The sequence below is a fragment of the Herpailurus yagouaroundi genome, unplaced genomic scaffold (assembly GCF_014898765.1).
Source record: "Herpailurus yagouaroundi ecotype Mexico unplaced genomic scaffold, PumYag 217, whole genome shotgun sequence".
Lineage (NCBI taxonomy): Eukaryota > Metazoa > Chordata > Mammalia > Carnivora > Felidae > Herpailurus > Herpailurus yagouaroundi.
Window position 1 is genome coordinate 3438326 of NW_024412448.1, and position 14273 is coordinate 3452598.

Sequence of the window (14273 nt, forward strand, 5' to 3'; positions counted from 1 at the left end):
CACACACACACACACACACTGCAACACACACACACACACACACACACACCACAACTATATTTGGGGTGCCTGGGTGGCTCAGTCAGTTAAGCATCTGTCCAACTTTGGCTCAGGTCATGATCTCACGGTTTGTGAGTTCGAGCCCCGCGTCGGGCTCTGTGCTGATGGCTCAGAGCCTGGAGCCTGCTTCGGACTCCGTGTCTCCCTCTCTCTCTGCTATTGTGCTCTGTCTCGCTCTCAAAAAAAAAAAAAAGAAAAAAAAAGTAAAATAAATAAATAAATAAATAAATAAATAAATAAATAAGAGACTGCTAGGTGCACCCATCAGGTGAGCAGAAAATCCGAGTTAAATAATATCAGGGCTAAGAGGTTGGGGGGCAACACATACATACCGGGTGCATGGAAGCGTGTCAACGCGAGAGCCCCTTTGGACCAGCTCATTAGCGAGGGTAAAGTATGACAATGCGCACGTGATCACCACTCGCAACTCGACCCCTCTGTTTTTACCTGAAAAAGAAAAAAAACTAGCCTATGGGTGTCCCAGAAGATTTATACAAAGATGTTCATTTTAACATTCAAAAAATAAAAGCAAACAAATGCTTCTGTTTGAATGGCCACAGGTGGGCAGGTTGGAAAGCAGCCGGTGATGTGTTAAAGTGACAGCGTATTAAATAACAGTAAAATCGGACATGTTAGAGCCATGTAATTCAACATGGTTCGATTTCAAAAGGATTGCTGGGTGAAAAAAGCAAGATACAGAGTAACCTGTACAACATGATGCTATTTTTATCAGACACAAACAATGTTCTATAGTTCCAGCTACTACTGGAAGTATTTTATTATTTTTTAATGTTTATTTATTTTTGAGAGGGAGAGAGAGAGAGCGTGAGCATGAATGGGGGGAGGGGCAGAGAGAGAGAGGGAGACACAGAATCGGAAGCAGGCTCCAGGCCTCTGAGCTGTCAGCACAGAGCCTGACACAAGGGCTTGAACTCACGAACCGTGAACCACGAGATCATGACCTGAGCCAAAGTCAGACGCCCAACTGACTGAGCCACCCAAGACCCCCAGATGTTTTAAAACATCTCGAAGGAAAGAGGCCTAGCTGATGACGTCCTCAGTAGGACACTGAGGCATCTCTGAAGGACAAGGGGAGGCCAGGAAACCAGGAGGGAGGGAGGTTAAAAGGAACGTAATTTTCTCTAGAGCACTTTAAATTTTTAAAAGGGGAAAGTGAATGTGATGTTTGTGTAGGGGCCGGGCAAGGGCAGGCAGTCTGGGTATGCCATTTTAGTGTCATTGGAGTGACTGTGTGTCCACAGAGGGAGGCACATAGGCTGGCCACATGCAGGGGAACACATCCTGTATTTTATCTGGAAATCCTACAAGGGTTAGGGTTCTAGGGGGCCCAGCCAGATCTCAGAGAGGTCTAGAGCCCCAGCAGGGAGCAGTGTGACCTCAAGGCAGACACGGGGACCTCCAGGCTCGTCCCGATCCCCAGAGAGGTCAGGAGCCACGAGGGTCAGCCGGGAAGGCAGCAAGCAGGGGCCGACACAGAGGTCACAAGACCTGACTGTCCCCTGTCCGCCTAGACCAGAGGCTAATGCTGTGCAGAGGGGCAGAAAAGAGAGGCCTGGGCATATTTTCCCCACAGAGACCGAGCATTACCTAAGGGCTGTTTAATGTATCTCTAAGAACTATGTTTTAATTGTTAGGACAAAAACCTTATTTATTTACATTTATCACTAAGCTGCGGGTAAGTGCTTGGGAACAACTGGTTAAGTACGGACCACAGACTTCATGTCCTCTGTGCTCACTTGATCACAGCTGGAGTGACTTTTGTGGCCCTGCTCCCCCTTCTCCTGGCGAACTCCCCAGCACTTTGCAATCTCTGTCCTCCCCGTGGATCGCTGTCCCCTGCTCCACGATGGCCTGTCCTCCCGGCAGTGTGGCCCCGGGCTCAAATTCCACAGCTTGAATCATCACGCCGTGCTCCAGGTTTATGGACGCTTGGGGCCTCATCAAGTTCAAAGTCTGCAACCACGGTAAAGAGGCCCACTCAACTTGGCTTGGGAGCAGCTGCAGCCCAGTGCTGGACACTCCCAGCTGCACACAGGGGTGTCAGCAGCTGGGAGAGGAGAGCCTCAGGCTGGCCCACGCTTGGCCCTGCAGGCCCCAGCCCTGCGTCTGGCCTCCTTGAACTTCCTGCTTTTGAAACAGGACGTCAACTACTTCCATTCTGACCTCCGATTAAGTTCTTCCAGCTTATCTCTTAACTCGGGCAACAGATCCTTCGGGCAAAGCATCCCGTGGTGGGAACAGAAAACTACCCCCCTCAAGCATCAAGAACTGCCCTGAGCCGGCAAGACCCCGCATGATTGACCCCAAGACAGCGATCCGCCTGACCTCCGCTGCCCATCTGCACATATCCACCGACCTCTGTCCCACATTTTCCTTATATCAACCTGGAAGTCTTTTCAGCACTTTGGAGACAGTCTTTGAGCCAATAGTCTGCTGTCTTCCCGGTGCTGGCCTCCCTGAAATAAATTCCTTTCCTGTTTCCCCACTACTTGTTTCTCGGTCTTTGGATTCTGTTCAGCAGTGACTGCCTGAGTCTGGTCTGTTTGGGACCGCGGGGGGCCAGGTGCTCATGGATTCCTCCTGCCGGACTACACTTCTCTCTGCTCAGATCTCCTTCCACCACTTTTACTGTGAACAGTGCCCAAGATGCTGGGAACGTGCCTCCTCTGAGAAACCTTCAGGCCCTGTGAGCTGGGGGGCCCTACCTACCGCAGAGTGCAGATTCGGGGTGTAGAAAAATACCCATGCCTCAGTGGAACACGATGCGTCGTCTACCACACATCCAAGCAGTCATCTGACCCCAGCCTTGCTCTCTTTCACAAGGTGTAGACTGTCTCTCGGGGAGCTCAGGGATCCCCGCCCCCAACCCCACCCTGCAGAAAAACTAGTTCTGTCTCTACTTACATGTTCATTTCAATGCGCCTCATCTATAAACGGGTCTCCTTTTCTATTCTCTTTGAACTGGTTTTAACGTCTGGCTGCTTGCTTCTCTGATTAACGAGTAGAAATAAAGCCTTTATCACTTCTCCCTACTTAAAACCCGAATGAGAATTAGGATTTCACGTTTTCCTGAAAATTATCTCAGACGAACCGAGCTCGGCTCTCACTGCTGCAGTTTACTGACTTTGGGACCTTCGGGACATTGCTCGTCTGCAAAAGGGGGCTGGGGGGAACGGAGCGAGACAATACGAGGTCTCCAAAAGCCGGCCTCAGCGCCGCCACGGATCCGCCCTCGCGCTTCGCCGTGGCCCCGCCCTCCGCCGAGGCCCCGCCCCAGGCCGTCCTCAGACTACAAAGTCCCCACCGCTCAGGGGCGAGCCCAGAGCAGAAGGAAGTCCTGCGGTCTGGTGGGGCGGGACTGCCGTACGGCGCAGTAACCCCCATTGGGCGGGGGCGGGGGGCGGGCCCTGGCTTGCTATTGGTTAGCGGCCGAAGGCGGGGCCGGATCCAGGCCAGCGATTGGCCGGTATTCAGAGGCGGGGTCTGGTCCAGGCCTGCGATTGGCCGGAGGCCGGCCGTGGCGGCGGGCGCGGCGTGGTGATGGAGACCGCGGGGCCTAGGACCCGGGCGGCTGCGCGGCTTGGGGCGCACGCGACGCGGGAGGAGCAGCGGAAGCGGCGGCCTGTGCGCCGGTGGCAGCGGAGGAGGTGGACGGGGGTCCGGCGGGGCCGCCATTGGCGGTGCTGTGGGCGGGAAGCTTGTGTGTCCTCGCCCTCGCCCACCGCCGTCGGCCGTGGGTCCTCGCGGAGGAGGCCGGCTGGTGTCATTCGTACCCTTGCTGGACAGGAAGGGGGTGGTGTCTGGAGCGGGGATATCTGCACCGAGTCTTTAGGGAGCAGGTGGCGAATGGGAAGAAGGGTGTTCCAGACGAGGGAACGGAGTGGGCAAAGGCTGAGGCACGGAAGGGATGGACGTGCCCTTCGGCGCCCATGCTTGGTTCTTTGTTGGGACCTTTGCTCACCTGGGGGGACGTTAGGAGCACCCCTCTATGGCCTTCTTGGAAACAGCATCCCTAGCTTCGTGTTAAACCCAAAAGGAGACCAGGGGTGTTTCAGACGGAACAGGGATGGAGTGCAAGCGGCTGCCCGCTGGTGGGGACGCTTTTGCTCCTGCATAGGAATGTTGAGATGGCTCACGCTCTGGTACAGACCAACAGGTGTTCTGACAGTTCCTGGGGTGGGGGTATTGGGGGAGACAAGCTGAAGGACCGAGAAATCATCAAGAGAGAGGGAAGAGCACAGCCATAGGATGAAATTTGCAAGGGAGCACTTCCCAAGCACTTAGCACATCCACTTTAATGAGACTTGAATGTCTCATCCCATCCACTCGCCTGGCAGGTCTCAGGGTCTCCTACGAAAGTCACAAAGAAGAGGCCATGGATGTTGGTAGGTTTAGAAAACTTCCGCTTTGAAGCCCACGGCCAATAAATGGTAGCTGGCCGTGTCTTCTTGTACTCTGATGACAATAATTGTTTTTAAAAGAAAGCTAATTTGGGGGCGCCTGGGTGGCTCAGTCGGTTAAACGTCCGACTTCGACTCAGGTCGCGATCTCACGGTTCGAGTGGGTTCGAGCTCTGTGCCGACAGCTCGGAGCCTGGAGCCTGCTGCGGATTCTGTGTCTCCCTCTCTCTACCCCTTGTCCGCTCACACTCTGTCTCTCTCTCAAAAATAAACATAAAAAACAAAAAAACAAAAAAACAAAGCTAATTTGGTTTTATCCAGGCTTTTCCAACCTCATGTACTGAAAGTGCCCCCCTTTTTTTTTTCTGTTAGAATCTTCCACGGCAGCTGGGGAGTTAGTGTGGCATCCACAGAACATACCCACGGAAACGTGGACTGGGGAGGAAGTGTGGCCCTGCTCTCTGGGGCCCTGAAACTCTAGTTCTGTGAGGTTTCCTGGCCCTTGGCCAAGAACTCGTGGACTCTGCGAAGCACGACTTTGGTCCTGCAGGGTGATGTCTGGATGTACTTAAAAAATTTTTTTAACTTCCTCCTTGCTTAGAATCGGGGAGGAACAAGAAGGAGCAGTCTTTCGTGAAGTGGTCAGTTTTACCCGGGATCCTCTGCCAGGTGAGAAGGACCGAGGCTCTGAACGCGGTCTCCGAGTTCACCCCTGGGGCTTCGGGGCGGGCCCGCCCCTTCCTGGTCTCCGTTCTCCCTCGGTTATTGTCAGATCGTCTCTGCTAATCCATCGATTCCTCACTGTTCCCTTGTCTGACCAGCTAGATATTATGACAAGGACACCACCAAACCCATCAGCTTTTACTTACCTTCGCTGGAGGAACTCTTGGCGTGGACGCCTGATGCGGAGGACAGCTTTAATGTGGCCCTGGAACCCCTCAAGTGTCGGCAGCCCCCTCTGAGCAGCCAGAGGCCCCGGACATTGTTGTGCCATGACATGATGGGCGGATACCTGGATGACAAGTAAGGCTTTGCGAGGACATCGCCTGACGTTAAATTTGTTGCGTGTTTTCCTTCTGTGGGACCGGATGGAGGGGAAGGAGGGAGCCGGGCCTCTGGACCAGACTGCCGGGCCCGGAGCCCGTCCCTTTGGCTCTGACTCTGTGCTCGGCCCACCGCTCTGAGTGTCCTACTCCGCCCCTCCCCCAGCCAGGGACGCTTCCTCCAGAGTCGCCGGCGGTGCGCTCAGGGGTCTTAAACATCTATAAAATACTCTTGGACGGGACGATAGATGGGCAGGTTTGAGTCAGAGTCGGTCACCAAGGGACAGGCCGAGGCAGGTGGTGACGTCTCGGGTGCGGCTCATGTGGTTACCCGCCCGACCTTATGTGCACGGAGACCATCCTGGAGGAACCGTCAAGGGACTAGTGTGGGGGACACCAGGCGCCTGGAACGTTTGTGTGAGGCCTTCCGCTTCTCCTTTCTTCTGTCTTGTCTGGGTTTGTGGAGGCTCAAAACCGCCGTGGGGTCCGGGGGTGACTGCCTGCACGGCCCGGTGAACACGTTTCCCTTAAGACCTCCCGAGATAAGGACTGAGGTGTCGTTCTGTTTCTCACTCGGCCCAGCGTCTACACTGTGTGCAGCGAGCTCTCGGCATCAACTGGCCGCGACTGAAGAGGATCTTCCCTTGGGGCCTCGCTAGTCTCTTTTCGCTCTGGGGTCCCGGGTCCCGGGTCCCGACTGCTGTGTTTCTCACGCAGGTTCATTCAGGGCTCGGCGGCGCAAAATCCCTATTGCTTCTACCACTGGCAGTGTATTGACATCTTTGTGTACTTCAGCCATCACCTGGTGACCATCCCCCCCGTGGGCTGGACCAACGCTGCCCACAGGCACGGGGTCTGTGTGCTGGGTAAGATCCCAGGGCTCGCCTCCCGCTCAGCCGGGCTCGGTCGCACACCTGCCAGGTGTCGCAGGGGCGAAAAGGCTAGGCCTTTGCTTCTGAGCGAGTAGAGCTCGGCGCCTGGGGCCGCCTTGATAGGTCAGGACCGGCCAAGGCGGACTTCCGGAAGGGGCCGGCCACGGGGCCACTCTTGCGATTGCTAGAGAGACAACAGAGCCATATGCGGCGGGCAGACCGGTGGGCATGGCTGTGTTCCTGGAAAACGGCGTTTATAGGGGCGCCCGGGGGGCTCAAGTCGGTTGAGCGTCCGCCTCTTGATTTTGGCTCAGGTCGTGATCTCACGGTTTACCAGTTCGAGCCCCGTGTCGGGCTCTGCGCTGACGGCGTGGGGCCTGCTTGGGATTTTCTCTCTCCCTCTCCGTCCCCATCCCTCCCTCCCCTCTCAAAATGAGTAAATAAACTTAACAAAACAATACAAAACAAAACGACAACCTGCGTTTATAAAAATAGGTGCTCTGCAGGCCACAGGTGGCCGGCCGGTCCCTGGATGGAGTGAGGCTTCTCAAGCTTTCTTCACCGGCCCCTGAAACATGTATTGGCTTGTTTAGCACTGACTGCTGGGCCCTGCCCCCAGGGCGTTTGTCTGGGGACAGCCGAGAAGTTGAATGTCTGGCTTGAAGGCCACGCTGATGTACCGTGGCAGGAACCGCGCTTTGCTAACTGCTGGGTTCGCCTGACCTCGCCTCTCTCTGTCCTGGCAGGGACTTTCATCGCCGAGTGGAAAGAAGGTGGGCGGCTCTGTGAAGCCTTTCTGGCCGGGGACGAGCGCTCCTACCAGGCGGTGGCCGATCAGCTCGTCCTGATCGCCCAGTTTTTCCGTTTTGATGGCTGGCTCATCAACATCGAGAGCTCTCTGAGTGTGAGCACGACCTTCTCCGGTGCCTGCCCAGCCCTGTCGCAGGCGCTGTCCCCCTGCCGCTTCCCTAGCTAGGCCTGGCGGGGCCCGCACTGCGGCCGGCTCCCTGTCACGGCGGCGGGAGCCGGCCCCACGCATCTCCGTTCCTTCGAAGCGACGCGGAACCTTCTCTGGCGCTGTGTCCAGAAACCTGGGTTGGCCGAGCTCCGTGTTCTCCTTCAAGGAGACCCCTCTCCTCCTCCGTTTGCTTTTCTTGGGCCACGCGCGTGGCTTCCCTTCCCGCCAGCCTCCCCTCTTGTGGCCCTTAATCTTTTCTTGGTGGCCGTGCCCGTTATCCTTCCTGCCTCAGGAAGGGAGGAGAGTTAGAGGACAGGTGGCTGGACCCGCCCTTCGGTGGCTGTGGGGTGGAGGGGCTCCTGGGACCGTGGCTTCTTTGGTGTGTGTCCATCCGTTTGCTTCTGGGGTGAAGTGTCCTCCTCTACGTCCTGTGTGGGCACTTCTGCCCCACGTCCCTGGGCCTCACCGAGGGCCTTCTCTTCACCCCTCTCCAGCTGGCCGCGGTGGGGAATGTGCCCCCTTTCCTCCGGTACCTGAGCACGCAGCTCTGTCGGCAGGTCCCGGGGGGCCTGGTGCTCTGGTACGACAGCGTGGTGAGCAGCGGGCAGGTTAAGTGGCAGAACGAGCTCAATGAGCAGAACCGGTGAGCCGGGCGGCCCCCTGGGTGGAGGGGTCGCCGGCAGTGCCGCGTGTCTCCCGGAGGCCTGGCGCACTCGGCTGCCCCGGGGGGGGGGAGCGGGAGGGGAGAGAGCGATGGGGGGGGGCCCAGCTGGCACTGTGCCGGGGGTCCCCGCTGTCCGGGGCAGCCTCCGTCCTGGGCCTGGAGGCAGCCCCGGCTGTGGGTTATGAGTGGAGGCGAGGGAGGGGGAGGTCCAGCGTGGGCAGCCCCCGTGCCTCCGGGTCCGGGCCTCACGGCCAGTCCCCGCCGCCTCCCAGGATCTTCTTCGACTCCTGCCACGGCTTCTTCACTAACTACAACTGGCGGGAGGAGCATCTGGACAGAATGGTAGCGCAGGCCGGCGAGCGCCGGGCCGACGTGTACGTGGGAGTGGACGTGTTCGCCCGGGGCAACGTCGTCGGGGGCCAGTTCGACACCCACAAGGTGGGGTGGGGGCGGTGGCCAGCGTGCCTTCCGTGGGCCTGGTTTTCTTGTGGGCCTTCCGTTCCCATCTGCACTCGAGGGAAACTGAGGCGACCTTCTTCCCAGAGTGGGGAAACTGAGGACCGGGGAACACCGGTGACCTGCCCCGAGGCCAAGCCGAGCCCCGAAATCCTAACTTCCAGCCCCTTCTTGTGCTCGGGTGGGACTTGCGTTAGGTGTTGATGGGCAGAAGCACCGTTCGGACCTCCGGCCCGAGTCTCTGACTCGCTTTTACGTCTGTCGGGACCGTGTGCTCCGGAAGGGCACTGAGTCGGCAGTTTGAGCCACTGGGTGGGCCGGGGGGACCCTGGCAGGGAGCTGGGGGTCTTCCTCCGGCAGCTCAGGGCTAAGGACCCAGGCAAAAGAGCGGTTTGGGGAATTGCTGGCCTAAAAGCTAGAGAAGGTTTTTCTGGCAAGGCAGCAGTGAGGAGAGAGAGGAGGGGTTGCTGGGGCTGAGCTCCCGGTGTGGGGTAAGTAGGGAGTCAGCTTGTCTCCCGGGCTGTCAGCCCCGCCCCGTCCCCAGTGCCACGGGGATGTTCTTGCTCATTAATTAAGCTCTAAGTGAATAAATTAGTCCAATAACCGAAGATCCTCTCCACCCGCTGCGAGTCTGATAACGTGACGACAGGTAGGGCGCGGGAGAGGCAGCACGTGAGAGCCGCCCCCCTGCAGCCCCCTGCCGGCCCAGAGCCTTCCTTCCCGGCACTGCTGCAGCGGCCTCTGCTGGTGGGCTGGGGAGCGACGGGGACTGGGTTCGAAGGCCCCCTCGGAGCTGGGAGGGAGGCGTGGCGCTCGCGGGGAAGGGGCGTCCCCTGACTGCTGTCTCCCTAGTCGCTGGAGCTGATCCGGAGGCACGGATTCTCGGCCGCTCTCTTTGCCCCTGGCTGGGTGTACGAGTGTTTGGAGAAGAGGGATTTCTTCCAGAACCAGGACAAGTGAGTCCCGTCCCGCGGCCCAGGGGCGTACTGATGGCCGGATGGGGGCTCCGGCAATTTCGAACGTGTCTCCGGGTAGCTCAGGCCTTGCCCTCCACTGACCTTCCCAGGGCACACCGGGCAGGGGGAGGGGCTCAGCTCGCGAGAAGTCAGCTACCTGGGGTGCTGGCGGGCCAGAGGGTCCTGGCGACCAGTTAAGCGGCAAGGGTGGAACCTGGGGACCCCGAGGGGCCGCTTCCGCAGACAGCCGTGGCCACTCTGGGAGGGATGCGGGGGAGCCTCGGGTCGCAGAGAGTGAGTCCAGGCTGTCTCTGCAGGTTCTGGGGCTTGCTGGGACGCTACCTGCCCCCACACAGCATCTGCTCTCTGCCCTTTGTCACTTCTTTCTGCCTGGGCATGGGGACTCGAAGAGTGTGCTACGGCCAGGTGCGTGGGGCTCCCGGTTGGGCCGCGTCACCTTTGGTGTGCCCTGGGACAGGTGGGGGGCTCGGGGGCGTGCGAGGGATGGCCGTGCTGCGCTTCCCCGTCCCCCTGTGTACACGGTGCCCCCTGGGCCCCCCGCCCCCCCCCCCCCCCCGTGATGTGGCCTCGTCCTGCAGGAGGAGGCGGTGGGGCCCTGGTACCACCCGAGCGCCCAGGAAATCCAGCCCCTGTTTGCAGAGCACAGGCCGGAAGGGGACGGGCAGGGCTGGGTGAAGACGCACTGCTGCCTGGCGGACGCCTGGAACGGGGGCAGCTCCCTGCTCATCCGCGGGGTGATCCCGCCCGAGGTCGGGCACGTGGCTGTGAGGTAGGCGGGTGGGGATGAGACCTGTGGGGTCATCCGCTTCCCGCCACCCCTGCCGGTCGTGAACCCCCACCCCTGTCGGGCGGCTGGGCGGCAGCAGCCGGGATGAGGACAGACAGAACCGGGTGGTTTTTACGTACGGTTCTCCGGTTCTCCGTCTCAAGCGTCTTTGAGCGGGTGGGGCGGCAGCGCGAACTGGCTGCACAAACCACCCCGGCACCTCCTCGCCTCGCAAAACCGAACCTGGCCCCGCAGAGCAGCTCCCGTCCCCCCCACCCCGGCCACCGCCCTGCCCGCCGTTGCCGAGTCCGACCGCTTCTCACTCCTGTGGAGTCGCAGAACCGAGATCTTTGGGTCACGGAAGGATGCGGCCTGGGGGGAAGGGGACGGGGGGAGGGCCGTCCCCAGCCTCGGGCGGGACCAGAGCGCATGCCCTGTGCTGCCCCCGCTCCCGGGTCCTGGCGGGAGAGGCTGGCGGGCGCGAGCCGGAGCCAGCTGCGGCCCCTCATCGCTGGCCTCCTCCCACAGGCTGTTCTCCCTGCACGTCCCGGTGCCTCCCAAAATTTTCCTGTCCATGGTGTATAAGCTCGAAGGGCCTTCGGATGTTGGGGTGGCGTTGGAGCTCACCACCGGGGACGCGGGCAGCTGTCACGTCGGTGACATCTCGACGTTGAGTGGTGAGGGGGTAGGGTTGGCCCCTGCCTCTTGAAGGCCTCCTCTGTTTCAGGGGACGCCTCAGGGAAGGGGGGTCTGGAAAGTGCACCGGGGTGGGCGGAGGCAGGCAGGTCCCGCCTCTGCTGTGGTCCAGGCCTGACAGGGAGACTCCCCAGCCAGCCAGAGCCTGCGGCCCACGGCCCCCACTGGGCAGCACAGCGTGCCGTGGGGGACTGGGTCTCTGTTCCCACGGAGACGTGGGGATCAGGCCTCCTGCCAGCCATGGCACTGACAAGGAGGACGTCTGTGGGGCCTGGGGTGTGGGGGCTCTCCGCCCTGTTCTTGCCCCGAGGGCCTCAGCCTGTCTTGGAAGGCCCTGGGCGCCTGGTGCCACCAGGGAGCCTTCTGGCCTCCAGAAGAGATGCCTCCCCGTGTGGTTTCCTTTGGACTCTCCTCATTCTCAAGTCCTGGGTCTCCTCCCGCAGCAGAAGCGAGCTCCAGGCACAGCCCCCGCCCCCTCCGGGTGCCCCCCACCAAGCTGGCCAGATGGGTGGGCCACTGCGGCCAGCAGCTCAGCGGGGGCTGGGTCCAGCGGTGAGTGCCTTTTCTTCCTGTCGAGACTCCGGCAGGGGATGGCCACGTGGCGGGGGGCACCCGAGGAGCCCCAGAACCGGAGGGGTTCAGGCGGCCCCGTGACACAAACCCAGGAACGCTGCTGGGAACCGTCACGGTCATGCTTCACGGCTGGGGTCTCCCGCTGACCACAGGGGCCGCTTTGGGACGGGTCTCCCTTCCCGACGTGGCTCGGGGCCTCGGAGCGGCCGGCCTGGAGGGCGCTGAGCTGAGGTGGGCTCCTTGTGACCGGCCTCCGATTGCCTCCCCCAGCTGCTACGAGGTGAACCTTCGGGGCTGCGTCCTGCAGGACCTCTGGGTCAGCTTCTCGCGGCCTCCCGGCAGCCGGGAGCAGGAGGCCTTTGTCTGCCGCCTGGGAGAGCTCCAGGTGAGGCGGGCGCCCTTGCAGAGGAGGGGGGTGCCGCCTGCAGCCGAGCCCCGCCTGCGCCCGCGGCTCGCGGGCCGGAGGGGTGAGGGTGCCAGCCAGTGGGAACGCGCGGGGCCGGGCGCCCTCGGCCCCCGCGGGCTGAGCCTTCTCCCTCCCGCCAGGTGGTGGATGCCAACAGCCTGCTCAGCCCTCTGCCCCGGGTGCAGGCCGTCAGTGTCTCCCGGGTGCGCTGGCAGCGGGCCGCCCCCGAGGAAGAGGAGGAGGAGGAGGAGGAGGAGGAGCAGCGCCCGGCCCGGCTCCGGCTCAGCTGTGCTCTGCACTGGTCCTACCCCCTGTCTCACGTCCGATGCTTCCGCATCCACTGCTGCAGAGCGACCGGCTCTCCTGCGGAGGGGCCCCCGGGGCCGGAGAAGCCCGCGCTCCTGGGCCTGGCGTTTGTCAACCAGTATCGCGTAGTGGACCTGGCGGTGGCAGCCGCGGGGCCAGGCACGGACGGCCGCGTGGAGTTCCTGGTGGAGCCCGTCCCCAGGGAGGGATTTCTGGTGCCGAAGGCCGAGTGGGGCCGGGCGGCCCTGCTCTACTCCGGGCCCCACACGTGAGCGAGCATTAAAGCACAGACCCTCCCGGCCTCGAGGCTACGGCTGCTTCTGCGCCGGGGCCCCGCGAAGCGTGCAGACGACCACAGGCCCCTGGGAGGCTGCGGGCTGGGGCTTTCTTGTGGGGGACATTGCTAATCGGAAACCCGAGAGGTCCGATTGCTGGGTGGGCGATTTCCTGGGGTGAAGGAGCTCTGTTCCGTCTCCTCTGTGGAATACGGTTCTGCAAGTGACAGAACTGGGGAAAGTGAGTCCCGTCCATCCGCGAAGGCCGCTTCCCAATGGGCCGAGAGACGCTTACGCTCACCAGGCTTGAAGGAGGCAGGTGGTGGCTTCTGAGCAGCCCAGGGGCGATTCCCAGGGTGAGGGCTGAGGGCGGAGTGGGGGGAGGGTGCTGAGGACTGAGCCCCTGGCCGGGCTGGCACCAGGTCGTACCTGCCTCCGGGCCAGGTGGGCTGCCCCAGTCCAGACCATCCTGTGTTGCGGCTTTCCCAGTTCGCTGTCCCCGTGAGCTGGGGCCACCTGTGGGGCATCTCACGGGCCCCGGGTCCTGCTGTGTCTCTCCCGGGTTGTTGGTCCTGGTGAAGCTTGCACAGAGGTCGTCCTCTGGGCCCCTGGGCCAGCCCGGGAGGCCCAGAAAGGCCCTCGGCCTGCAGTTTGGCCCCAGCCTGTCCGCAGGCGCTCTGGCTGCCCTGTTCCATCACATCCGCCTGCCTCAGCCTCTCCCAGGGTGGGCCGCGCTACAGCCCCTTGAGAAGTGTTAGCAAAGGCCCTTCGAGGACTCCCTTCACTGGGCCCCCTTCCTCTCTTGCCTCCTTCTCTGTCTTCTAGCACCTTCCTTCCCTCTGCCAGTGGCTCTGCATGGGGAGGAGGGGAGGGGGTGAGGGAGCCAGAGATGGCTCCTGCAGTCACACAGCTCCCCTGTCGATCGCTGGGCCACTGTGCTGACTTCCTAGGGGTGGGCTCTCCACCCCGGGGCCTTGCCCGGCTCCTCTCTTGGGCCAGAGCAGTGTCGTCACTCCCGGGGTCTCACCCTGGGGCTGCCCAGGGCCAACGTTGGGGTCACTTGCCCATTTCTCTGTCCTCCACCCGTGCTATGAGAGGTGGAGCGGTCCCAAGGGCCAGACAGTCCCAGCCAGGGGGTCACACCTAAGGGGTGGCCTCGGGTCCAAGGCCAGGGGTCCACGGACTTGGTCTCACGCTGTAGGGAGGAGAGAGGCCACCAGGCGGCAGTACAGCCACACCGCCTCAGCCGGGGGTTCAGAGGGGTGTCGGGGTGGCCTTGGTAAACTCGGCCAGCAGGACAGCAAAGGGGGTCTCCTTCGGGGCTGACGTTTGCCCAGGCACCCACGTGCCCCCTTCCCGGTGAGACAGAGGAGCAAAGTTTTACTCTCCGAGTCCCGTGCGTGGCCTACCCAGCCCAGCCCCCGGTGGGGAATGGGTTTGCCCGGCCGAGGGGGAAGTGCTTCATGTGGAACAGGATGGTGCCTCCACTGACCAGCTGGGAAGCGCAGGCCACCCACGACCCCTGGTTGTCCCTGCGGAGCTGGACGGCTCAGCAGACTGGTGGGAAGGACCTGAGCCACTCGGAGCTGCTCACACAAGCGTGTTCGCGGTTTGGAACTATCCCTGGAGCTCTTTGAGCCTCTCCTGCTTCGTGCCCCGGGGAACCGGGGTGGAGGCTCCTGGCCTGCTCCCTGTGTCCCCAGCAGGGGGGGGAGCCCCGGGTGCCCCGAAGCCGACCGCCTGCTGTGATGTCCAGGTCTTCATTCACGAGGCCTGTTTGCTTTTTTTTTTTTTTTTTTT

The 14273-nt window shown here is 61.3% G+C and overlaps 1 protein-coding gene and 1 long non-coding RNA gene across 7 annotated transcripts in view; one reads left to right on the forward strand and one right to left on the reverse strand.

The window, feature by feature from the left end:
* LOC121018006 (uncharacterized) overlaps positions 1-3345 on the reverse strand; it is a 5733-nt gene extending 2388 nt beyond the window's left edge. Inside the window, exons 1-3 of the long non-coding RNA XR_005784991.1 lie at positions 2986-3345; positions 1818-2034; positions 393-507 (exon numbers count right to left, since the gene is read on the reverse strand). This is a non-coding gene — a long non-coding RNA (uncharacterized LOC121018006). The remainder of the gene's footprint in view (positions 1-392; positions 508-1817; positions 2035-2985) is intronic.
* Positions 3346-3417: 72 nt separating this feature from the next.
* ENGASE (endo-beta-N-acetylglucosaminidase) lies at positions 3418-12499 on the forward strand. Of its 6 annotated transcripts, none has more exons than XM_040456574.1 (14): positions 3418-3728; positions 5083-5150; positions 5303-5504; positions 6242-6390; positions 7143-7300; positions 7849-7997; positions 8291-8456; positions 9327-9430; positions 9748-9856; positions 10030-10220; positions 10746-10894; positions 11357-11465; positions 11757-11871; positions 12033-12499. In XM_040456574.1, exons 1-14 carry the CDS (start codon positions 3622-3624, stop codon positions 12468-12470), a joined length of 2214 nt encoding a protein of 737 aa, XP_040312508.1. In that variant the 5' UTR covers positions 3418-3621; the 3' UTR covers positions 12471-12499. The 6 variants fall into 6 exon arrangements, with proteins under 6 accessions (XP_040312508.1, XP_040312509.1, XP_040312510.1 ...); XM_040456575.1 differs by having other exon boundaries at positions 11360-11465; XM_040456576.1 differs by having other exon boundaries at positions 6320-6390.
* Positions 12500-14273: the final 1774 nt, after the last annotated feature.

Excerpts from the sequence above, each read along its gene's own strand:
- ENGASE (XM_040456574.1), top strand. The coding sequence starts at position 3,622 with ATGGAGACCGCGGGGCCTAGGACCCGGGCGGCTGCGCGGCTTGGGGCG. Across the intron at positions 8,457-9,326 it reads GCCAGTTCGACACCCACAAG|TCGCTGGAGCTGATCCGGAG; the intron begins GTGGGGTGGGGG and ends CTGTCTCCCTAG. Across the intron at positions 9,431-9,747 it reads TTCTTCCAGAACCAGGACAA|GTTCTGGGGCTTGCTGGGAC; the intron begins GTGAGTCCCGTC and ends CTGTCTCTGCAG.